Raw genomic sequence first — 26,888 nt, 5'->3', positions numbered from 1 at the left:
TTTAACCCTTTTCCGTTGCCACCCCGTTTAAGACTCAGCCCGAAGAAAAAAAAACATGGGCTCGAATCCAAGGTAGTAGTTTCTTGTTAACGGGCGCTAGAGGTCAGGGGGTGCAACTGTCAAATATTCAACGGTTAAAATGTTAAAATCTGAGTTTAGATAAGTAGGGTTAGACGCCGTATTGAATTATTATAACTTATTCCAAAAATGTTCAAATATCTAATTATTTGATTAAATAATATTTTAAGATAGTGCTAATTAATCAAACTAAAATGAATGTGCTTGAAGGTTTGAATAAATAAATATAAATATCGAATGCTTATTTGAAGGTTATGTTAAAATATTAATCGTATACTAATGTAATTTTCAGAGAAACTTTTGATATATAAAAATAAATTAAAAAGGGTCAATGAGCAATTAAAATCCCTGAATGACGAAAAAAACAAAATACTTGATGAAATAGAGTTTTTAAATAGTAAAATTCAAGTAGAGAAAAGTAAAGAACTGGGAAATAAAGATTGGAGTACACCTGGTAAATATAAGTAGCTTTTTGTTCTATTTATTTGAGTTTTTTTGATTTCTAAATAATAATTTGCAACAAAAAATGTACGCACCATTTTAGTTGAACAACTATGATAAATTTCTTATTGTTATGAACTATTTCTTATGGTAAATTTGGACAGAATTTTTGTTTTTAATCGAAAAATGTAGGATAACAAGAAATTAGTCATTATAAGCGAATATATATACGAATGAAATAAAAAAAATTGTTTAAATAATTTTATTGTTAACATTGCGACTATAAGTATGTTATGCTGTTAACTATGTGATTTTTTCTTGCAACGGCTTAAAATGTACACACATCTGTGTATGAAAATTTATGCGTAAAATTTTGCAAAACACTTTAGCATTTGGCATTAAACATAAATAACCATTGCATTTAGAACATTCAAATTTCTTTACATCCAGACTTTTTCAAACATTTTCTTTTATCCGGAAAAGAGGCCTCTGACCACATCTTCTACAGATACCGTTCTATTAAGATTTTTTGATTGTTTTGCAAATGTTTTTGTGTTTTTAATTTATGTGTCCTTAATTGATTTACTTATCTCTACTGCGGCCAGTTTGCACAGCATTTACTTTATTATTTTTAAATGAAAAGCCTAGAAAAGGTAACATTGATATTGGTTGTTTTCAAAAGATTATAAAACTAAGATTTATATGTTATCACATGAAACAAGTCATGATTATTTGAGAAAATTTTGATAAGCTGGAATCTTTCCAAAAAGTTTTAAGTGCTTCAATACCATTTCAAGAACACATTCCATACATTTCATTAAATTTTATGGTTGATATTTGAAATAAATTTGCAGATTTTCCATGGTCTACAAAAGTCTTGGATGCTCTTACAAATGTTTTTAAACTACCAGAATTTCGGCCTTTACAACTTAGTACTATAAATAGTATAATGTCTGGTCATGATGTTATTTTAATAATGCCAACCGGAGGTGGAAAAAGTTTATGCTATCAGCTTCCTGCAGTAATTTCTGATGGTTGGTATAAATTTTTCCAATAAAATTGTTTAATTTATATATAAATATATATCTCATTTTTGCACTAATTTATTAAATAATATTAATTTTACAAACGTTTTGAGACTAGGTTTGTCTCATCATCAGTGTATTATAATTTAAAATAAATATAATTCAAACCTAGTCTCAAAACATTTGTAAAATTAATATTGTTTAATAAATTCGTGCAAAAAAGAGTGCGATTAAACTAAATTAATATCTAATCAGTTAGATTTATTTAATTGGCAAACACATAATAAACTTGAGCGGATTTGATATAAAGAGAAAAAAATGGTTTTTATAATATGTATTTACTTATTTTGTTAAACATACATGTTGAATTCAATAGTACTTTTTACATGTTTTCTCTTTTAATTTGAAAACTGACTAGTACTATTAATAATAAAATACATTTTTATGGCCAAATCAATTTTGCTATGGAGAAAATTTGATAACAATTCTGTACCCTAAATTAACCAAAAGTTGATTATAATTATTGACATGTCACTGTAAGGAATGCGATTATTCACTTCTTTAAAAGCAAACTTTGTAGTGCATTTATTAAGTAGTGCATGTCATAATAATCAGTTCCAAATTGTTCATTGGCTTTGTTATATATATGTATATTAATAAATTCATAAGTGAATACAAATTATAAGTTTAATCATAGTATTTTATTATATTTAAATATTTCTTTTAGGTTTAACTTTAGTTATATCTCCATTAATTTCTTTAATGGAGGATCAAATATCAGCTTTGCGAAAAATGAATATACCTTGCCAGTTGTTGAGTTCATCGTCTTCAAAAGAAGAAAATAATGCAGCATTAAAAGAAATGGTAACAAAAGGTAATTGGGAATGATACCTTACAATATTATTTCAAAAATTTAAAACATTATTTTTCAGGATCAAAATTGAAATTATTATATGTGACACCAGAAAGATTGGCACAGAGTAAAAGATTTATGTCTAATTTACAAAAATGTTATAATCAAAAAATGTTGGATAGGATTGCTATTGGTGAGTAACTCAATAATATACTTTAAAATTTCATTATAATACTGATTTTTTATAAACTATTAGATAATATTTATTTACATGTTTGGAAATTGTTTAAATAATATAAGGCATATTTGTATATGCACAAATGTTTTCTCGGTTTGCCCAGGACTGCCCAGGTTTAGATTTTATGTCTTTCTACATTAATTCTCAACGTCCATTTTACTAATTTTTCTCTTTGTCATTTTAAATTCTGTTCTGAATCAGTTAAAATGCATTAAATCTTCAGATGAAGTGCATTGTTGTTCACAGTGGGGACATGACTTTAGGCCTGATTATAAATATTTGAATATTCTTAAATCTACTTTTCCTGGTGTACCAATTATGGGACTAACAGCCACCGCAACTTTCAAAGTGACTGTTGATGTACAAAAAATGTTAAAGTTAGAAGGATGCTTGCTGCTAAAAGCATCTTTTAATAGACCAAATTTATTTTATCAGGTAATATATTGTTCAATTAATTCAAGGGTAGATATTTGAATATTTATGAACTATATAACTTAAACAAAAGGTTCTTGAAAAACCAGCTAAATCTGAAGATTGTATGGATCTAATAGCAAAATTACTAAAAGTACGATATGCAAATCAATCTGGTATTATTTACACAACTACAGTTAAGGACACTGAAGTTATAAGGGATGAATTGAAAAAGAGAGGTTGGTTATTAAAACAAATACTTTGTTCAATATTTTAGATAGGAGAGTTTTCAAAAGTTTGTTTTAGGTTTAAATGTTGGATGCTATCATGCTAATATGGATCCTAAACACAGATCTAAAACATATGAAAAATGGATGGATAATACATATCAAGCTGTTGTTGCAACTATTGCCTTTGGTCTTGGAATTGGTATGTCTCATAATTAATCTATCAGATGTACAGCTTTGAATATCATAATATTTTAGATAAACCTGATGTAAGATTTGTAATTCATCATGCTTTAAGTAAATCCATGGAAAATTTTTATCAGGAAAGTGGAAGAGCAGGTCGTGATGGTAAAAGGTTATACCACATTTATGCCATATATTTGAAAGTAATAATATTATATTAATATTACTTTTATCTGCAGATCAGAATGTGTTCTCCTTTTTAAATTAAGTGATATTTTCAAATTGAGTCCTATGGTTTTTAGTTCAAATACAGGAATTCCAAACTTATATGGCATGCTGGAATATTGTGTTGATACACAAAGGTATTGTTCTTTTTTTGGATTTTTGTATAATGTTGTTGATTTGCGATTTTTTTTTGGTAGTTTGGCTAATATATTTTTATAACCTTGTTTAGATGTAGACGAACTATAATAGCAGACCATTTTGAAGAAATGTGGGAGAGTTCTCATTGTATAAAAATGTGTGATTACTGCATTCGACCAAATCAGATATCTAGAACATACAACCTTTTGCAGTACTTCCCAGCCATTAAAAGAATTTTAAATTCTTTCAGTGAACCTATGACTGCTTTAATGCTAGTAGATTCTTGGTATGTAGAAGAAATCTTTATTGTGTATTTATGGGTTGCACCCACTTGAATATTAAGAACATTACATTTTTTATTCTGCTTTTTACATTAGTTGTTTTCCGATAGTAATAAACTTTCCTAGCCATATTAATTATCTGTTTGAATATAAATTTTTAGTTTAATTTAGTTTAAATGTATCTTTTAAATTGAATCTCATAACGACAAAATCTGGAATAAAATCAAAATTTTATTCAAAATGTATAAAACGACAAGATTAATGGCTAAAATCAACCTTCTAAAATATATAGATTTGTGAGAAGCAATTATAAAGTTAATATAGTTATAAAGTAAAGATAGTTCTGCAGTTTAAAGAATGCACTCATAATTACTGTCTTCAAATTTAGTGTAAGTGTGTATTCAAAGTGTCCTTTTATTATTTAATATAGAAGCTATTTAATTTGTGAGGTTTTTATAATAGTTTCTTTTGAAATTGTTTATTCAATAAAAGGAGTTTTTTTTAAATGTGGTTTTCTAATGTACTTCAACACATTCTTATTATATTGACATGTCTCAAAATCATTTCAGGCTACACAAAGGTGCAGTTAAATTTAGACTGAAGGATGAAAAGCCACCAAATTTAAGCCGAGAACAAGCAGAGTGTATTATTGCTTGGATGCTTATCAAAGGGCTCTTAACTGAAGATTTTCATTTTACACCATATAACACTATTAGTTATATTCATACAGGTAAATAATTTTATTACCATGATAAGATCTTAAGTTTTTATTTGAAGTATCTGATTAATTAATCATAAGGAACTATAAACAAAGATTTAATCAGAATATTTTAAATCAGAATATCAGGTTCAGATCTGCTAATTTTCTTAAATCATAAAATAACAATTAATCAATTTGAACTGTACAAAAAATTGAGGAACTTTATTTGCCTGGAAATTGCATAAAATGCACATTATAGACATATAAAATATAAATTAATTTAAAAGTCTAGAAACAAAAAATGGAATTTCTAAGCCTGATAATAATAGACTGCTGTGTTACAGAAAAACTTATAAGCGCTACCTTGAAACATGCAATAATTATTATACTAAAATTGATGATTTGCTTAAAGAAAAGAATTACAGGAAACGGTTCCAATGATATCCGAAAACTTTAAATTACGAATATTTGGTCGAGCATATTGCATAAGATTATTCAGTGCCAACAATATTCATGAACTACCAAATAGTGTTTAAAGTTTCAGAAATGATTAACTGTTGATTATAAGACGATTCAACTAAAATTTGAATTAAACTAATTTATATATTCTATAAACCGTGAAAGAAAGTTATATTTTTAATGTTAATTACGACGGAACTATTCAATAGTAAAATAAAAGACATTAATGAAAATTAAGATAGGATAGGAGATAAGGAATATTCTTTTAATTTTCCAAAGAAGATTATGTTTTTGCCAGGATCCGATCCTCTAATCCTATGTTAAACTGTTAAATTTCAATTATTGTTGTTCAAGTTGATTTTTTATGCATATCAGGCAGTTTTGTAGTGATAATATCGAAGATCATTGACTTTTGATCAATATTTGAAAAAAAAAACTATTTAATACGTTTATCGACTGATGTTTTGCTCGACTTTTTAAATAGAATAGAGTTATTCTGAAGAAATGTTGATGAAAAATTATATTTTAAATTACTATATACATTTAGGCAGATTTTCTCTTGTGACCGATGAATGCTAACAATAATGAAAATCTAACGTTATCATTTTTAAATTGCTTTGATTATTTACTGGTAATTATAAAGTTTCGATACCGTTATCGATATTTCGAGCCTGTTAAGATTTCGATATCGGTTCTAGTTTTTCAGGAAAATGTTCAAGATTTTTTTTTATTAACTTCCCATAGGGCAAGTTATAGTAATCGCCCAAAAAATCGAAAATGAATATTTCTATATATCTCTACGTTTCAAGGGTTTCTGAACATTTTGGCATACCTTAGAAAAAATTGGATGTATGTGTGTGTGTGTGTGTGTGTGTGTGTGTGTGTGTGTGTGTGTGCGGATACAAATTTTGGTCGACGATTTCGGGAACACCGATCAACCGATTTGAATAATTCAAAAAACGAATCGAATCGTATTGATAAGGAGACGTGCTGATTAATTTTTGGCGTAGGCAGGTCTAACTGTTCCGAATATACTGGGCAAAAAGTGTCAAAAATGGTAACTCAGTTTTTAAGAGAACGGAGCGTCCAATTTTAATAATTCAAAAAACATTTTACTCGTATTGACAAGATGAAGAGTTGATTAAATTTTTGGGAAGGCAGGTCCAGCGGTTATGGACTCTCAATAAAAATAAGTTAAAAAAAAATGCTATTTGGCGGTCAAAAATGTTCATTGGACATATGTACATCAAATTATCCGATATTTTATAGAAATTTTATTAATGTGTACCCATTTTGTGTAAACTTTTTTGGGTTCCGTACCAAGATTTTTAATTTTAAAACTCGTTCGGTTCGTAAAGAGTAATAGAGTATATTATTCATAAAAAAACGACTTGGTCGAAATTTTGCAAAACTAATCAACGCAATCCATTGAGTTTTAGTTATGACATTTACGAATCGGATTTAATTATTTATTTAATATTTATTCAAAACTATCAAATTTGATATTTAGATTCCATAAAACTTGCTCTTAGTTGAGTTTACAGCTGTGTTACAGGGTATTTAATAAAAACTTTATGATTCTATATAAGTTGCGGTTTAAACTGAAGAGTTCTATTTCCTATTCTATTACAATTTTTGTTGGAGTTCAGTTTCAGTTGTCAGCCAGTATAATCAATTATTAAATAAATTTATATTGATATGCATTTTAGTCCATTTTATTGGCGCAGTAATGCAAATGCTTGTCTAAATATAATATTCAATACATATATACGGTTTAATAACAATTATATTTTTATTTCCACAGTACCTGATTCAAAACTGCCAAAGGTTGAAAATAATGAATTATTAGTTCCATTCACAATGTGGTCAAAATTCGATTCGAATGTGCCTCCGCCTTCTAGCATGGAAAATATATCGAACAGTATAGTAGAAATAAAATGTGATCCAAATTTGCTATGTGAATTAAGACAATCATCACAAGATACAAGTGAATCAAAATCGTCAAATAAATTATCATCAAATAAATCATCATCAAATAAATCATCTTCAAATAAAAAAACTGCTAACAATAAGAAAAGAAATGCAACTAGTTCTTCAAAGCATCAAACAAAGAAAATGAAAACCAGTGTTGTAAAACATGAAACTGAGGATACTATAAAAAGTGAACAAAGCGATCAATCAATTATTGAAATAGATGATTAATAATTTGGAAAACTATTTGAAGACGATGTAACAATGTAAGTAATAATTTTAATCAAAACAATGTATATAATATGTTTTAAAACTCTTTTGGTCATTTTAGATAAGATTTGTGACGTTGAATCACATATATGTCGGTAAATGATGTTTTCCTGTTTCGGAAAAACTCAACTAGTATTTATTTGCCATCATTTACAAAGCCGTGGGAATAGCTAAACCTAATAGAGTCTCCATTCCATTTGTAAGCAATTTATACATACCCACATATATATGCAAATATATATATATATATATATATATATATATATATATATATTATTTTTAAATGCTGGACCATGTTTCTTCTAAATTTGAGTTTAATGTTGCCATTCTTTCGATATCGAATCATTAGTTTTATGTTTTTATAAGGTGTATAATTATTTCATAAGACTGTCACTGGAGAAATATGTTATTTATTAATTTAATATTAATTTAAATATATACATTAGCCACACTATGTATTAAATTGTATCATAAATACTAGGTAAGTACACACTGCTCCAATGATCTGTAACAAAAATTTAATTTTAAATATTTTGATAAGAAATTTATACTTTATTTAAAAAAAGAGCATACACTTACCCCATATAGCATTTGAAAATCCAAATTGAACATTTCACATGCATGAAATCTAGTTTTCTGATGCAGCATTTGTAATGACGATAATAGTAACTAAAAATGTTCCTATGACTTAGTATTAATGGTACATGAAAATGTAAAATTATCTGACAGAAGTTGAAAAACATGAGATTTCAAAAAATCATTAGAGTTTATTGCTATGTACACACTCACACACTATATATATATATATATATATATATATATATATATATATATATATATATATATATACAGGGCCGGTCCTACCTTGAATGCGATGCATGCAAAAAATGCGGGCGCACGCCTTAGGGGGCGCCAAAACGAGATTCGGAAACGAAATTTTTAATACGGTTTTTTTTTTCAATTTAATTCAATACAATTCTTTGCATTTTTCACTAATTTTTGAGCAATATTTATGAAGCAATGTTGGATATTTTAAATAATGAAAAATCAAAATAAAATAATCTAACATAAAGCACCATGATTTGTTTAATAGAATAAATCGCATAAAATCTCCAAAATAAAAAAGTAAATTTTTCAAAAATATTATTTCAAGCAATAATAAACATACTGAAATGTTTGGATGTCCTAAAAAGTTTGGATTGAAAATAAGAATTTAGAAGTAGTTTGATAGTGATTAAGAAGAACCCGCGAAAAATAAATTTAAAATCAATGTGCTTTTATATTATGTATCTAATTTTTTGTGTACTAAATCCAGAGTTATTAAAAAGTATTTTAAAAAAATAACGTAAATGTTCTTATAATTTTAATAATAAACTGTTAAAACAATTAAAATAATGAGGGGGGGGGGCGCTAGAAAAAAAATTGCATGCGGGCTCAGGACCCCAGGACCGGCCCTGTATATATATATATATATATATATATATATAAATCTGACTATAAAGTTTTAGACTCTGTTAAAATTTATGGTAAATAATAAACAAGTGTAAACTATGGCCATTACATCTTCTTCTGTTTCTTTGAATGCTGTGAATGTGAAAAGTGTATATTAAGATTGTGAAAAAAATTCTTTAGAAAATCTAATTTTTGCAAAAATAGATAAAATGGGAAATTTTATGCTATGAGCACTTAGGTAACGTTTTAAATTTTATACTTGTTTTAATTTTGTTAATTATAATTAGTATACAATATATTGTACACTTGAAATATTGTATTGTATACTTGACGTTATTACAAACTTCCCGATGGAGAAGTTTGTTTTGAAGAGAAAAATCGGAAGATATTAATAAACATATTTCAATATGCTGTTTGTTATATCTTTGAAACTTTGAAATTGAATAAAATCGTCATACCGTTTTCTTTATTTCCACATTAGTTGTTTGAAACATAGTCCGGTGAAGCAATATCCCTGTTTTTGCTTTCTAAAAATAGTGAAATAGAAACATTTCCATTATTCATGAAAAAGTTCCCCAACAAATATGTATATGCAACAATGTATACCTCTGACATAGTTTTGCTGCATGCATATACTAGAATAGCAGTCTCAACAAATTGGAAACTAGCCCAATTAAATGCTGTTAGCAAGGACATTAAATAGTTTTCGTCTTCATCATCCCAAGGGTGTGCGAAAGTGATGTAACACTCATTCAATTGGCTCGTCATTATAAAGAAAGCAAGTGCAATACATAACAATATAACAAATCCAAAAATTTTATTCACCAATTTTATAGCATTTGAAATTCTAGCATGAGTTTCGGCAGCACCTTTAATGAAGTTAATTGCTTCGGCAATTTTTGATTCTTGGTTTACACTTAAAATATCGCTATTGAGAAAGTTTGTAATGCTCTTGTTCAAGGCATGATAATATGAACAGATCAAGCATACAATTTGGATGAAAGCAAATCGGCATGAAGAATTTAAAAGTACAGTTGTGTAATTCATTACAATATACATGATCGACTCGCTTCTTAAAAATACTATGAAATCCCACAATGTAACTTGAGCAAATTCGAACATAACAAAGATTAAAGGAAAATATAGATACGAGTTTCTCAAAGTGAGTTTTCCTCCAATATCTTCCAACATTGTATTTACTTCTTCTAGTGTACGGAACAGTAATACGATGTGATGACGAGTAAATAGATTCGTGATAGCATTAATGATCACCAGTGAAATAGTAGCTATTATTTCAACACTGCCTCGTAATTGTGATAGAACATTTTCATACATAAAAGTAACATCTGTTTCTGGAAATGCACCTTTGGCCAAAACTCCATACACTATTATCCACACCAAGCTGTAGATTATGTTCGAAAACTTTGTCGTAAAACCATTTTTATTCATTGATACCGAAAGTGAACAAAATATTTTGTAAAAATAATAGTTTGGTCGTATTGAGATATAAAAACTCTTAGACATAGTGAAGACCAATATTTTATAACATGTTTATGTTTAACAGCTTCGACATTAAAATTCAGGCAACTTTAATTGATACATTGCCCAATTGTTACGCCGCATTTTTTTCTATATTATTTTTCACATTCAACTGATAATGAGACACACAAGTTTTAATGAAATTGATCTTGTTATTTTCATCAATAATTTGTTATCAATATTTTGCTAATAAAAGTAACTATTATAACAAACACTTTATTGACAAATAATTATTTTTCTACTGCGAAAGCTTATAAATCCTCTAGTCGTAATATAAAAGTATTACTAAGTTGCCAATTAATTAGGGTGTAATGCCATCAGTCATAACCAAATTAAATATTCATGAAACAGTATGGTTTATCATCATTTTTAAGATTATGGATATCTAATAAACATTAATCATTTCATAGCTTCATACTAACATTAGTTTTATAACATAATTAACTTTATTCTTTTATTATTTCCTGGTTCTTGTTTATTACAAGATTTTTATTAAAATTCATATTTTTGGTAATATTTGCAAAAAAACGCTGAAAACCGTCGAAAAATAACGAATTTTTAACTGACAATAACTTGAAAAGTATTGGTTTTTTGAAAAACTTTATAAAACATTTCTTACTTAAAATTAAATTTTCTCTCGATTTCCAAGGTTATTTTGAAAAAAAAATTACACCACTGAGAAGGTGTGTCAAAGATTTAGTATTTTGTTATATACTAAATTTATCTTTTATCAATAATTAATTAGCTTAACAATACATGAAATGAATTTGACAAAAAATCGTGTGATCTTCTTTTTTTAACTTTCCGTAGGCCGTAGGGTAAGTTATAGTAATAGTAGAAAAAATTCGTGTGTGCTTATGTATGGATACAATATTTAGATCACGATTTCGGGCACACATATCAACTGATTTGAATAATTCAAATCCTATCGATAAGGAGACGTGCTGATCGGTTTTTCAGGCAAAGGCAGGTTTAGTCGCTTCGAAGATACACAGCAAAAAGTGCCGAAAATGGCAATTAGGTTTATGAGAGAAGGGAGCAACCGATTTGAATTATTCAAAAAACCTTTTGTTGTATTAACAATTCGATTGTTTTCGAGGAAAGCAAAAAAAATATTTTAATTCCTTTTTTAATTTCCAAAAAAAATTTTTTTTGAAAACCGAAAATAATTCAGATTTTAATTTTAATTGCAGCTAAAATTTAACTATCCAATTCAGTTTATATAATCCTTCATTCTAACTCTTCTTCATTAAGTTCTGTTCATTTACTTTTCATGTAAACTTATATAAACTTCAGCATCCAATTTATAAGCTCTCATATTTTGTCTATAAAATAACGAGTTATGAAAATTACAGTATTCATAATAAAATATAATTGAAAACATTTAATACTCTTCGCGAATATGTCATAGCGTACAGGAAGTTCCAGAAATTTGCCTTAAGGGACGAAGCTATACTCCACTATAGTTATATCTGATCACTTTTATGTCGCCCATATCAGCAGGGTACAAATTGTTTCGACTTTTGAGCTTTAAACTTCTTTTTTTTAAATTAGAAAATTTGATTTGTACGAAAAACATGTAATTTAAATAATGCATTTGATAAATGATTTTCTAAAAATAATATTCTACAGGCTTTAAATAATAATCTAGATTTAATTAAAAAAAATCTTTTTTTTTACTAAAATTTTATTTTATATATTTTTCATAATAAATTTCATAATAATTTTTGTATTACTATATTTATATATTTATGTAAATGGATAAATTATGAAAAATATTTTCCATCTGTATAAAAATATAATAAAATTTAATAATTAAAAAACTCTAGAAATGTCATGACATTTTATTGCTTTTATTCAAATCCGATCCCAATGCCCATAATTGATTCCCACTAACTCGCCGCTCAAACCAGTTCGAAGGTGAACGGAAACACGTTGTATTTATTTGTTGTGAAGACTGATTGTAGGAGTGTTGTGAATTTGACAAATTGTTGGTTTACTGCTTAGCTTACTAAGACCCGAAGTCTTGGCGTAAATAGGCCGGTGAAACCTGGTGGCCAGAACTAATTATGGAGTCGGCTATGACTTGAAGTCTGGACATTTTGAATAAATATGCCGACGGAAGTCCGGTGTCAGGACATAGGCGATGACCCGAGGACTGGTCGTATTTTAAGGATAGCCAACGGAAGACCAGTAATCCATACCAGTGCACCACAATCTAAATTTTGTAATTCTTGATCTGCGCTCCGCGTTGGTCACCAATATGGAAATGGATAAATTTATAAAAGATAATTTCCATCTGTATAAAAATATATTTAAAATTTATTGATTACAAAAACTCTAGAAATGTCATGACTTTTATTTTTATTTAAGTCCGATGCCAATGCCCAGTTTATTCCCTCATATTAATTTAATTAAACAGTTCTTCAATTAAATTAACAACATTTTAAGTAGATTAATTTAAATAATTATAGAAAGATGACTGTTGACTTTAACGTATTCATCTTTTTGTCATTTGATTCTTATTCAACAATCATCTTCCTATAATCAAAGCAAAGAAATCAAGTAAGTTGCATTTCCAATTTATGGTGAAATGGTTAATGTCATATACACCATGTTTATCTATATTATTAATTGAAAGTAAATTTCAAACTTTGTAAATGTCAAAGATGTCTGAAATCACAATACGATTGGCGGGCGTACTCGGTGGTTCCAAAATAATGTTGGACGTACATCGCTGCCGCCAAAATGTGTTAGAAGTAGCGATGGAGTAACCAGAGTATTTAACAATTACGCCGCCAGATATTGTACAAATCTGAAGATTTTATTTTTAAGTTAATGCAGATAGTGATTTCTTAATCTTCTGAGTTTCCTGAAAGAACTTTATTTTTCTAAAAATATTAATCTTGAATAATATATTTTACTAAAACTTTAACTTTTATTGAACGTTGAACTACGAAATGTTTAGAAGCCTGTAGGTTTTTTACGAATGTTTGCGATTGGCGGTCAAAGATTTTCGGATTTAGTCCTGGCATAATATCATTATGTAATATCGAACATTGAATATGAAAATCATATAACAATATGTATATATCGAAGTTAAGTTAAGTTGGTGCTGAGTGTAGTTAAACGAAGATTAAAAAATCGCTATGGTTAAAACATTAATATAATAATCTTAATATTATATTAAATGTTAATATGTGGGGGAAGTCCGCACATAATGATATGGTATTTTGTTTTTGAGTGAGATTTATTCATTTAATGATATTATAACCGGTCTCAATCGTTTTTATTCATCTTTGGCTCATTGACCACCAGTAATATAGTAATTTAATTACAACATATTTATTAAGGAAAAATACAACCTATTACAAAAACCATTTTGTCATATAGTAAGGATCGACAAAATGATATGTAGGGTAATGACAATAATGACATATTGAAAAGCTAATTTTCACGAAAGCAGGCTCTATGTAATTTTATCCATATATGTCATTTTGTCCGTATTTCCCCTATATTATCTTACTTCGAGCAATCTCTCGTGTTATTATTGCAAATTAGGGTTAATTAACTTTCCGTAGGGCCGAAAATCAAAATCGAAAATGTTTGCATATCTTCACGTTTTGAATGTTTGTGAACATTTTGGCATACCTCAGAAAAAATGGATGTGTGTGTGTGTTTTGTATATCCGCATTTTTTCGTCCATGTTTTCGGGCGCACGAATCAACCGATTTGAATGGTTCACAAGACATTCGATTCTTATTGATAGGGCGATGTGCTGATTAGTTTTTGACAAAGGCAGGTCCAGCCGTTGCGGAGATACGGAGCGAGGAGTGCAGAAAATAGAACCTTAAGGCACGATGTCATACACCACTAGTTTTATTGTTAGCCTTAATGTCGTTTTAGTTTTGTATTAGTGTTAATTCACTTCCCGTAGGGTAGTTTATAGTAATGGGCCGAAAATCGAAAATGAAAATTTTTGCATTTCTCGACGTTTTGAAGGTTTCTGAATATTTTGTCATACCTCAGCAAAAATGGATGTGTGTGTATGTGTGTGTGTTTTGTACGACCGCATTTTTTCGCCCACGTTTTCGGGCGCACGGATCAAAAGAATTGAATGGTTTAAATAACATTCGACTCCTATTGAAAGGGAGATGTGCTTATTAGTTTTTGGCAAAGGCAGGTCCAGCCGTTACGGAGATACGGAGTAAAGAGTGTCGAAAATACAAATCGAGCTCTTGAGAGAACGGAGTGTCCGATTTGAATGATCTAAAAATCATTCAATGATTGGGAGAAGAGGTGTTTAGTTTTTAGCAAAGGCGGGTTCAGCCATTTCGAAGATACAGAGCTAAATGTGCAAAAAATGGCAATTTTTGAGAGAACTAAGTGTCCGATTTGTTTTTTACTGTAATGAGTCTAACCTTGTATTCAAACAAATAAATATATATATATATAACTAACCAGTAAGTATAAGTGGAGTTTTGCTTTGAGGCGAGGTAAAAAAACTTTCCGATACCCGCAATTGTTAAAACACTTGTCTCTCTGTTAATTGAAAAAATATGAGGTCATAAGTAACATTAAAAACAACATAAAGATTACATTAAAATTTACATTCCCAACGTTTAATATAGGTTTTTTGTCTAATTATATTGCGCTAAAATAACTTATTACCTTCCCGTAGGTCGTCCAAAAATCGAAATTGAAAATTTTTGCATTTCTTCACGTTTTGAAGGTTTCTGAATATTTTGCATACCTTAGAAAAAATGGATGTGTGTGTATGTATGTATGGATACAATTTTTCGTCCACGTTTTCGGGCGCACGGAATCAACTTATTTGAATAGTTCAAAAAATAAGTATTTAATTTCTATTAAGGGGAGGTGCGCTGATTAGTTTTTTGGCAAAGCCAGGTCCAGCCCTTTTGGAGATTCGGAGCAAAGAGTGCAAAAGGAAATCGAGTTTTTGAGACAACGGGGCATCCGATTTGAATGATCCAAAATGCATTCAATACGAAATGATGGAGAACAGTGGTGATTATTTTGGCAAAGGCAAGTCCGGCCGTTTTGAAGATACGAAACTAAATGTTAAAAAAATGGCAGTTTTTGAGAGAAATAAGCATTTGATTTAATTGATTTAAACAACTTTCTGCTTGTGTTGACAAAACAATCGCTTTTGGAAAAAAAAATTCAACTTTTTTTTTGTATATCGAAAATAATTCAGATTTCAATTTTAATTTTGGCTAAAGTTTTACTTATATACTTTAAATAAAAAATTTTGACTTTGTGATTATGTAATATTATTGTGATTATGTTATATATAATTTTTATAAATATTATATATTGTTACAGTATTTATAATATTCTATTTATTCCTCGAACATTTTGTTACGGTACGGGAAGTTCCAGCAATTTGCTTTAAGGCACGATGCCATACACCACTAGTTTTTTACTGTAATGAGTTTAACCCTGTATTTGAATAAATAAATATATATATAACTAACAAGTAAGTATAAGTGGAGTTTTGCTTTGATGCGAGTTGAAAAAATTTACCGATATGTGCAATTGGTAAAACTATTGTCATTTGAAAAAACATGAGATTATGAGTAACTTTCAAAACAACATAAAAATTACAACGTTAAATATAGGTTTTTTGTTAAATATATTCCGCTAAAATAACTTATGAACTATTAATTTATAGAGTTTTAAATGATCAAAAATGAATTTGCAACAAGAAACTTGTTTCATTAAATATGTAGTCCGATAGTAGGAAATGACGTTCTCGTATTGATTTTATGGAAATAATGAGGTTGAACTAGAAAATACAGTATCTAATAAGACTAACCTCCATCGATTAGTTTTCTGTGAGTAATACGAATCGCTAACATAATGTAATAATTTTATAGTTTTAATAATATAGAAAATTTAAGTTGGAATAACTAATAGTATTAATACTATACTGCAAAATAACAGGTAAAAGTATGTCAGGTGTATAGAAATCATGAAAATTAAATAACATATAAGAAAATATTAACACAGCCTACATAATAAATTAAAAATTAAGTGGATATATTTCAGAATATTTTTTAAATAATTCAAAAATATTACTTCTATTGAAAAGGAATCAATTTATGAAACCATATCACTTTGCCCAATATTTTTTGTTTCTTTTCTTTCAACTAGAGAATTATATTGACGCTTGTTATTGCGCAGGAAACAATTTTCCCTCGGACATGACAATGCAGGTGTAGCATCAATGTTCGGCACAACAATTCTATTTTCTCATTGAAATAAGCATGCAATTATTGTTGTGTCAAATAATCATTTATAAATTAACTAAGTCTTAACTAAGTTTGCATTGATACTGACAAAGAGAGCCGTAAAAATATAATGCTGGAAAATAAAAAAAAATCGCCGAGTAAGGAAATAGTTGGCAGTTGGGACGTGCCGCTCAGAGGCAAAATTTATAAAGTTGAATTTGAACATGGCACAACCACCGGAAAACGAGTTTTATGGATTGATGGACAGGTATGGCTTGAAATATTATTAAATGTTCATATTGAAAATACTTTTAACGGTTTTTATATTTTTTTTAGGAAATCTTTCGACGTGATTGGATGTTCAAATTGGTTGGTGACGAGTGCTTTGATCTGGGAAACACGAGGTGCATTATCACGGTATAATATTATTTTTCAAAATGGATACTTTCTCAAAAGATGATAATACACTATACAAATATAAAATACAAATGTGACAATTGAACGAAATTGATTTGGAAAAAACTGAATGTTCAAAATTTATGAAATATTTCAAAATTTTCGATAAACTTGAAGAATTGAAATATTTTTGTAAACTTTGATAATATTTGAAATGAGAAATGATTACGTCTAACTATTTGAAAATATTTACCAAGCAAATAAATTACATAAAATACAGTAGATTATTAATACAGATTCTTAATACACCGAATTTGTCGTAAATTATTGATTAGTAATGTACTTTAAATTTTTGACTTCATCGCAAAAAAATCGAAAATGAATATTTTCATTTCTTCACGCTTCAATGATTTCTGAACATTTTGGCATACCTTAGAAAAAAGGGATGTGTGTGTATGTATGTATGTATGTTTTGATACAATTTTTTGTCCACGATTTCGGGTGCACGAATCAACTGATTTGAATTATTCGAAAAATATTCAATTCCTATTAATGGGAAGACATGCTGACTAGTTTTTGGCGGAGGCAGGTCCACCCGTTTCGAAGAGGCGGGCAAAAAGTGCCAAGTATGGTAATTCAATTTTGAGATAACGGAACGCCCGATTTGAATGATTCAAAAATCTTGCTTTGGTGATTAAATTTCTGGGAAGGCAGGTCCAGCGGTTATGAAGGTACAGAAAAAAATAAAAAAAAAGATATTTGGCGGTCAAAAATGATCATTAAGCACATGCACATCAAATTATGAGATATTTGTACTGTATAGAGATTTTAAAAATGAGTACAATTTTTTTCACATTTTTTTTGGGTTTCGTACCAAGATTTTTTATTTCGAAAGTTTACTTATACAGTTCAAAACAGATTTTTTTTTTAATTTTCTAAATTAGTTATACACATTTTTATATTTTAAATATAAATTTTAAATTTACTATTCAGTTTGAAAATGTCTATATTTCATACGCGTTATGTGTTATTCTTAGAAATTTATTCTCAAATGAATTCATTTGGCATCTCCTATTAATCTAAACATTCTTAAGTCTTTTGTGCGCCAACATTGTCACTGTATAATATATGAACGATAAAATATATAGTAATTATAATATTAATTGTTATTAATAATTTATCAATATTTATTGATTATTGATTTTTTTCCTCGAATATTTATTTCTGATACGGGAAGTTCCAGCAATTTGCCTTAAGGCACGATGCCATGCACTACTAGTTTTATTTTATTAACTTCCCATAGGGTAAGTTAGAGTAATGCCAAAAAAATAAAAAATGTAAATTTTTGTATATCTTACGTTTAATAGATTTCTGAACATTTTGGCATAAATTAGAAAAAATGGATGCTTGTGTGTGTATATGTGTGTGTGTGCTGATACAAATTTTCCTCGACGATTTCGGTAACACGGTTCAACCGATTTCAATTATTCAAAAAACAATTGATTGCTGTTAATAAGGAGGTGATTAGTTTTTGGCATAGGCTGGTCTAGCCGTTTCAAAGATACGGGGCAAAAAGTGCCACAAACGGTAATTCAGTTTTTAAGAGAAGGGAGCGTCCGATTTTAATAATTCAAAAAACATTTTACTTGTATTACAAGATGAAGAACTGATTAAATGTTCATGAAGGCAGGTCTAGCGGTTTCGAGGATCTAGTGAAAAAAGTAAAACAAAATGTCCTTTGGCGGTCAAAAATGATCATTAGACATATGCACATCAAATTATCAGACATTTTATAGAGATTTTAATAATAAGTATAAATTTTGTTCACATTCCTATGGGTTCCGTACTAATGTTTATCAATTAGACGGCGACGCGGAGCTTTACTCGCTTTGATATTTCGTCTCTATGCAGTTAAAGCAGTACGATTTAAAAAAAAGTTCAGAATTTCCAAAATATTTTAAATTAAAGAAAACATTTCATTTTCAAAAAGTCTCTTTTTTCTTAAAAAGTAAATTTTTGTCAAAAATTTATAGTTTCTCAAAAATCTAATTTTTTCAAAGAATTTTTTTTTCAAAAATCTTTATCTTTTTTAAAAAATTTTTTTTTGGTACTGTAAGGTTGTCAGACATTGTTTTTATTATTGCATTTTAGGTGGATCCATTGCCTGGCTTTAGGTATTCCTACACTCTGCTGGTCGATGGTGAGCCGTTCAAGCAATTTGCTGATGCGCAGTCCCGTGTGCTCTGCACGTGGCGGGTGCTGATCGATGGTAGCAAAACTCACCGAGTGGTTTTGGAAAAAGATACACTTGACATTTGGCTAGACGGGGCAGTTATCACCGAAACGGTAAACATAATTTATGATAGATTTTATTTCATATAATATTAGAATTGACTTGAACTTGAATTGACTAGAAGGTACGACTTGACCATCAGTAATTATACCGTGAAGACCAAACCAACCACATATAACACATAATTTATATTAAACAATTCTCAGTTCATTATTATAAAAATACGTATTTTCGTTTTTTGCCATTTTTCTAATCTTTGTAATCTATCTTTTTTTAACTTACCGCAGGGTAAGTTATAGTATGTCCAGAAAATCGAAAATGAAAATTTTTGCATATCTTCACGTTTCAGAGGTTTCTAAACATTTTGGCATACCTCAAAAAAAATTGATGTGTGTGTGTGTCTTTTGTGTGTCCGTTTTATCCACGTTTTCGGGCGCACGGATCAACCGATTTGAAAAGTTCAAAAATCATTCGGTTCCTATCGATAGGAAATGTGCCGATTAGTTTGTGGCAAAGGGAGGTCCACCCGTTACAAAGATACGGAGCAAATAGTGCAGAAAATAGAAAATAGAAAAGAGTTTGAGAGAACGTAGTATACGATTTGAATGATTCAAAAAACTTTCAATTGGTAATGATGGGTGATTAGTTTTTGGAAATGACAGGTCGATCCGTTTCGGAGATTCGTTGCTAAAAGTGCAAAAAATGACAGGTTTTGAGAGGCCGAAGTATCTGATTCGACCATGGTGCTTGTGTTGACGTTGTGAAAAATTGATCAGTTTTTGAAAAGATATTTTTTTATTTCAATTTTTTTTTTAAAATGCCAATAAATATATTTTTTTAAACTTCGAAAATGATTCGGATTTTAATTTTGATTCCAACTAATATGTTAAAGCTTAATTATATACTCTAAATAAATAATTTTAACTTTGCTGTTCAGTTTATATAATTTTTATAAATATCAGATAAGATCTTTTATTTTAATTCCGGTTGATTAAGTTTTGTTTATTTACTTTTCATGTAAATATTTATAAATGTCAAATAATGGAAGTTACAGTATTTATAATCTATTTAAAAACATTTGAAATTTCTCGAATATTTCATTACAATACATCTCCAGTCTTATTAAATTCCCTTCGGGTAAGTTACTGTAATGGGCCAAAAATCGAAATTGAAAATTTTTACATTTCTCGACGTTTTGAAGATTTCTGAACGTTTTGGCATACCTCAGAAAAAATGGATGCGTGTGTGTGTATATATATATATATATGTATATGGATACAAATTTCCAGTCACGTTTTCGGATTGTTTTTGTTTTTTGAAAAAAATTGTTTTTTTTTTGTATATCGAAAATAATTCAGTTTTTATTTTTATTCTGACTAAAGTTCTAACATAACTTAAACAAATAATTTTAAATTTGCAATTCAGTTTATATAATTCTTATAAATTTTAGACAATGTTAAAATATTAATAATAATCTATTTGAAAACATTCAGTATTCCTCGAACATCTCGTTACGGTACGGGATGTTACAGCAATTTGCTTTAAGGCACGATGCCATGCACCCCACTAGTTTTTTTTTTTAGTCTTTTTTGTATATCGAAAATAATTCAGATTTTATTTTTAATTCTGACTAAAGTTCTAATATACTTTAAACAAATAATTTTAACTTTGCAATTCAGTTTATATAATTCTTATAAATATTAGATAAAGTTAGAGTACTTATTTATAATAATCTCTTTGAAAACGTTTAAAATTTCTCGAACATTTCATTACGGTACAGGAAGTTCCAGCAATTTGCCTTAAGGCACGATGCCATACACCCCACTAGTTTTATTTTTAATTTAAAGAAGTTTTATGAAATAATAGCTACATTATTTAATCAATGCGATTCAGTTTATTTACTAGGTTGATTACATATAAATTACATGATTAAGTAGGTACATTTTTTACAATAATTACACTGTGTAAAATCTTCTTCTGAAACTTTGTCAGAAGCATTTATTATCAAAATTGAAATAACAATTAATTTAATTTATGTCATGTAAGACTACTTTTATATTTACCATTTTCTTTTTGTTTTCAACTATACCAATGTAAAAAACGCCCAGTGGGTTATTTTTATCCCAACCGCATGTTGGGTTTTATAAAAGTTATATAAAAGCATTGAAACTACTTAATACACTAAATAATAACAACTAAATAACAGCGTTCAAAGCCAAACAAAGAAACGAAAAAAATACATACATTAAAATATTGATAATGTAGCCTTTTATTTCCTGATAGCGATGTCGTCTGATTAATGGCGATGACCGGCTGCAATCTTTAATCAAATCTAAATCTAAAGTGTAAACTAAAAGTTCACACTTAATCTATATATACTATTGCTTATATGTTCATCTTATTGTTTCATTAAACAGTTATTAAACTTGAATTCCAGAGCGAATTCGTTGATGGTGGAACCGACACTAATTTCACAGTGGGCGGCCAACCTGCCCTCCTAACTGCTCGAACAAGTGGAGATAAAAGAAAAGGAATTATATATACATTGTATATAAATGGAGCAGCTGTTGCCCCTAGCACAGACACAAAATAATTTAAATATAATATTTTATATTTCTTATTATATTTGTATGATTCTTACAGAACCGTGAGTAGCGAGCATCTAATTGGGTGATGTTTATAACGAAATTTTAAGCAAAATTGGGATGGTATTCATCAATTATTTCTAGCAGTTTTAATATTAGTTATTTTCTGGTAGACATATATTGAAAATGTGTTTATCTGTATAAATAGTAATACTGAAAGAGTTCTGATGCATGAATCATTGATTCCAGAATAATTATTATTGATTTATGGGTACTTATATTATTTCTATAATAACTTTAAAAATTAGAAGTATATCATCAAACTAAATATTAAGTTTCAAAGCGTAACAAAGTATTCATTATTTTTGTTGTAATTTATCATTTTTGTAGTTAAAATGCAAACCGACCAATTTCTTATTAATTAATCTATAGCAAGTTCGAAAAATTATTATATATATAAATTTTGGTAAATAACGACTGATAACATAATAATTATCATTTTATAAATCTAAGCTAATTATCAATAAATATGAAGTTATAACAATATACAGTATTATAATACATATTACAGATATTTTATAATAGCTAGGTATGATTTCATGAAAAGATGTGTAAGAAATCTCTTTCTACGATACTTGATGTTTCTATACATGAATATGCTATTATCACAGCTTTATTTAACAATTGTGTAAGGAATTATATGCAATGAATATTACTAATAAAACTTTTAATTGATATTAAAATATACTATTTAATTAATATTATAAATTTATTTATATTTTAAATAAAGTTTTTAAATCTATAAAAATAAAATTTTTGCTGTGGTTCCACGAATATACATTGAATTTCTGAATTCTGCAAGAATGATTGCAAATATCGGGATAAAAGCATCTTTGGTAAAGACTAGAAATATGCATTATTATTGTGCAATTAAATTTTTCAATCGACAAAATCAAGCAATAGTTCAAGATGAATTCAATAAAAAAAAATCAACAAAAAAATTAATGAGAACGGATTAATGTTTCTAAAACACTTATGTTATATTTAATCAATTTTTCAATCCCATATCACCTTTTAATGATATTAGTTTCAGTATTTTAAAGATCAGCGCTGTGATCAAAACTGATGATGCATTGATTACAACTCTTGGTACAATTATAAGCAAAAATTGAAACTAATTCCACATATACAAACAAAATTCAAAATGACAAATGGTAAACGTAATTTTATCTAAGACAATATTCAAACAACCAATATTCCCGGGTTTAAGGATATACTATTAGAAAAACACAAGAAATATATGTAATAGACAACAACTAATTCAGCACTAATTCTTTATCGTTAATATCGATCGAATACTAGTCACTATTTCAAAAACTAGCAGTATATTAACAAAAACATAACATTGTATGAGTAAATTATTCCATTATAAAAATTGAACAACTGTATGCATTATACTAACATACCAGAGAAATGAGTTTTATCTAATAAATAATACAATAACAATATAATAAAGATAAAATAAGAATTGTTCTAAAAAAAAAAGATTTCGGTCAGCCCGTTTTGACCGGTGACAGTCGAACGCGCACTCCCGGGCGCGATCCCACTACCGCTCGCAACGGGGGCTTTTGGCTGCTGAGTTTCCTCTCTGGCCCGATTCGCCCCTCCTTAGACAACCTGACCACCTCAGGCTCCCCCGAGATGCCCATGTTGATTGCGAGATTAGTGCGGACGCTCAGTCAACATGCGCTAACCAGTTGCCATTGCCCCAATCTCAAGGTTTCCACGAAATCAGACCTCCCAGAAGCTAGGATTACAAGAAACGCCACGCTCTCGGTCAAAAATACCAAACTCAGCACTTTTGACAAAATGATGAATATTAGCACATTACACATAAATGGTATTCTAAAATAAAAATGTTAATTGTTAATCAAAAGTAATAAAAGAAGCTTTCAAGTTTACAATTAATAATTATTATATAATAAAGATGTTAAACGCATTTCTAATATAGCCCATACATTATACAAGTTTGATCTTAAATCCATATAAGACATATAAAATGTGCTACTTTCGACCGAGAGCGTGGCGTCTCTTGTAATCCTAGCTTCTAGGAGGTCGGATTTCGTGGAACCCTTGAGATTGGGTTAATGGCAATTGATTGGCGCATGTTGACTGAGCGTCCGCATTAATCTCGCAATCAACATGGACGCCTTGGGGGAGCTTGGGGTGGCCAGGTTGTCTAAGGAGGGACGAATCGGGCCAGAGAGGAAACTCAGCAGCCAAAAGCCCCCGTTGCGAGCGGTAGTCGGATCGCCCCCGGGAGTGCGCTTTCGGTTGTCACCGATCAAAATAGGTTGACCGAAATCTTTTTTATTATGCATTTTAATAACTTCTCGTTTATATTTTTATTAAAAAAAATTGACATGCTAACTTAATATTCTAACTCTAAAATTTTTGTCTACGTTTTAGTCCGTAATCCTAAATCGATTTTGAAAACTCAAAAACTGTTCAAAAGATATTTGTTAGAAATTGTATTGATTAGTTTTTGGTAAAGATCGGCTAGGCTGTTTTCTTTGTAATAAAGTGTTAACAAAAATTTCGTCGATTTTTCAAAACTTTTTTTTAGGAATGGCTATGATGACAATCTATATAGATGACAAGCTGTCTAATTTTAAAAATTTATCGTAGTTTGAAAAAATTAGCAGTGTTTTTTTTGACGTTTGTTAAAATTAGAATTTTACTGACGTGTTCTGAAAAACTGCTGAATAGATTTGAAAACTTTAAAATCGTTTGATGAAACTTGATGTTTGATGATACTTGATAAACCCTCGCGTTTGTTAGTTTTTTATACGATGGGCTGAGCTGTTTCTTTTGAAAATTTTTTTGTCCACGTTTTAGCCAAAAATTTTGAATCAATTTTAAAAATTCAAAAACTATTCGAAGGATATTTGGGAAACATTTGTAAATTATTGGAAATTATTTGTGTGTTGATTAGTTTTGATCAAAGATTGACTGAGCCGTTTCTCCGTAACAGTTGTAAAAATGTTGATAAAACTTTTTATGTTGATAGATACCATGGTTCTTAATAACATACTAAATCTTCTTGGTCCTGCGACTAGCAGTTTAATTTTAAAAATCCATCAAAGTTTGAAAAAATATGATAATTAAAATTTGGGTCAAAGGTCTTTTTTGTGATATTATAGGTCAAAGTTTAAATTTCACAAATTTATAAGCCATTGGAGTAAACTCTATAAGAAAGAGCCGCGAATAGGTTTGCGAAAAGATCGACTAAGCCATATCTTTTCAAGAAAGCAGTCTACAATCTTATTTAGTTGTGGAAAAATTGTTACTATTAGTTTAAATGACAAAATAATATCAAGGATTAGGTACATGATTTATGTAATCGTGCTGGTATTTTCTTATAGCATTTGATTAGATATTATTTTGCAAACCAGTGTATTCAGTTTCTTAAAAAAATATTTCGACGTTTTACATGAAAATTAGTGTAGCGATATTGTTCATGCATTAAACAGTCCTACGAAAGTTGCTTGAATTATGTACATTCATTAATATTTGAAATAATAAGGATATACGAGCACGTGTCTATGCACTATAATATAATTACAGATAATATAAATGTGTTTAAGAAAATTCAATTGGAAATCTTAATGTTTCAATTGAAGTGAAAACCTCATTTTTGACATAAACTATTGAAAATTTTATCTAAATATCTTAATTTCAATTTCTGTTGATTAAGTGAATTGACTATTAGAGCTATCGGAAAGTTTTTGCAACTTGGCTTAAGGTTAATACTACTTTAATCTAGTGATTATTATATTTGTCAAAATTTGCCATATTTCTCAAAATAAATTATTTTTCAATTCAAGCGATTTATATATTGTCTATATGACTTAGTCTAAATTAATAAGTTCAGCCATCAATGTAGATATTTGTATTACCGGAATTGTTTTACAGACCATAATAGTGAGACAATCCGGAAACAATTTGTTTCCCATACCATATTTAAAGTAAAACCTATGAAAATATGAATAAAGTCTTTTTTATAACGATTATTATTATGTAAAATATTGTTTGCACTTCTACACAACCATTTCGTTTCCAATATTATATAAAATAAAATAATTTTTAAATTAGTTGCACAGATATCGTGTTTCTGAATGACAAGTTTATAAAGAATGAACATTATTAACATTTAAGTATTATTTGAAATCACAATGGCTCATTATTCCAAACGTTATTTTTTTATAATTATAAATTTTTTTGTTTGACTAATATTTTATGATACTCTTTCAGACCAGCGTTTCATAAATTTATTTATTCCAACCTTTTGTTTAAAGACTAAGATTTTTGCTACGCCTCTCTTCCTAATTTTTATACAATCCCTAAAAGAACAGAATTTTTAACTTCCCGTAGGATAAGTTATTGTGATCGTCCAATAAGCGAAATTGAAAGTTTTTGCATGTCTTTACGTTTTGAAGGTTTCTGAACATTTTGGCATACCTTAGAAAAAATGAATGTGTGTGTGTATGTATGTATTTAATTCCTACTGATGGGAGACGTGCTGATTAGTTTTTGGTAAAGACCTGTTCAGCCATTTCGGAGATATGGGCAACAAAAGCAGAAAATAGAAATCGAGTCTTAGCGCGGTGCATCCGATTTGAATCATTCGAAAAACAGTGTGACCTTACATTCTAAAATAGAAAATTTTATCAGTAAAAGCAATTAAAACACACATTTACAATATTAATCATTTGTTATAATCAAATGAATAGAAACATATGTTTAAATATTGTAAATGTGTGTTTTAATTGCTTTTACTGATAAAATTTTCTATTTTAGAATGTAAGG

General features: G+C 28.6%; 2 protein-coding genes across 2 annotated transcripts; both read left to right on the top strand.

Moving 5' to 3' along the window:
* The first annotated feature begins 175 nt into the window (after nucleotides 1-175).
* On the top strand, nucleotides 176-7,976 carry LOC113366660 (ATP-dependent DNA helicase Q1-like). The gene is made up of 14 exons (XM_026608305.1): nucleotides 176-288; nucleotides 371-532; nucleotides 1,374-1,553; nucleotides 2,272-2,418; nucleotides 2,477-2,590; nucleotides 2,859-3,070; nucleotides 3,141-3,285; nucleotides 3,353-3,475; nucleotides 3,532-3,628; nucleotides 3,696-3,818; nucleotides 3,911-4,105; nucleotides 4,670-4,830; nucleotides 7,064-7,496; nucleotides 7,562-7,976. The coding sequence occupies exons 1-13, from the start codon at nucleotides 273-275 to the stop codon at nucleotides 7,459-7,461; spliced, it is 2,073 nt and encodes a 690-aa protein (XP_026464090.1). The 5' UTR covers nucleotides 176-272; the 3' UTR covers nucleotides 7,462-7,496; nucleotides 7,562-7,976.
* An 8,899-nt stretch (nucleotides 7,977-16,875) lies between these two features.
* Nucleotides 16,876-22,027, top strand: LOC113367115 (fas apoptotic inhibitory molecule 1). The gene is made up of 4 exons (XM_026608745.1): nucleotides 16,876-17,013; nucleotides 17,082-17,162; nucleotides 19,293-19,487; nucleotides 21,872-22,027. The coding sequence occupies exons 1-4, from the start codon at nucleotides 16,876-16,878 to the stop codon at nucleotides 22,025-22,027; spliced, it is 570 nt and encodes a 189-aa protein (XP_026464530.1).
* The last annotated feature ends 4,861 nt before the right edge of the window (nucleotides 22,028-26,888 follow it).

This window comes from Ctenocephalides felis, unplaced genomic scaffold (assembly GCF_003426905.1).
Source record: "Ctenocephalides felis isolate EL2017-DRISC unplaced genomic scaffold, ASM342690v1 CF-g0.4_SCAFFOLD_01170, whole genome shotgun sequence".
NCBI lineage: Eukaryota > Metazoa > Arthropoda > Insecta > Siphonaptera > Pulicidae > Ctenocephalides > Ctenocephalides felis.
The sequence above is the reverse complement of the archived record's forward strand: the minus strand, read 5'-3'. Positions and strand labels throughout refer to the sequence as shown.

What these genes read in the sequence shown, in the direction of transcription:
- LOC113366660 (XM_026608305.1), top strand. An exon ending in TGCCTTTGGTCTTGGAATTG is followed by an intron (nt 3,476 to 3,531) that starts GTATGTCTCATA and finishes ATAATATTTTAG; the next exon opens with ATAAACCTGATGTAAGATTT. An exon ending in GCAGGTCGTGATGGTAAAAG is followed by an intron (nt 3,629 to 3,695) that starts GTTATACCACAT and finishes TTTTATCTGCAG; the next exon opens with ATCAGAATGTGTTCTCCTTT.
- LOC113367115 (XM_026608745.1), top strand. Translation starts at nt 16,876, where the DNA reads ATGCTGGAAAATAAAAAAAAATCGCCGAGTAAGGAAATAGTTGGCAGT. An exon ending in TTTTATGGATTGATGGACAG is followed by an intron (nt 17,014 to 17,081) that starts GTATGGCTTGAA and finishes TATTTTTTTTAG; the next exon opens with GAAATCTTTCGACGTGATTG. An exon ending in GGGCAGTTATCACCGAAACG is followed by an intron (nt 19,488 to 21,871) that starts GTAAACATAATT and finishes CTTGAATTCCAG; the next exon opens with AGCGAATTCGTTGATGGTGG.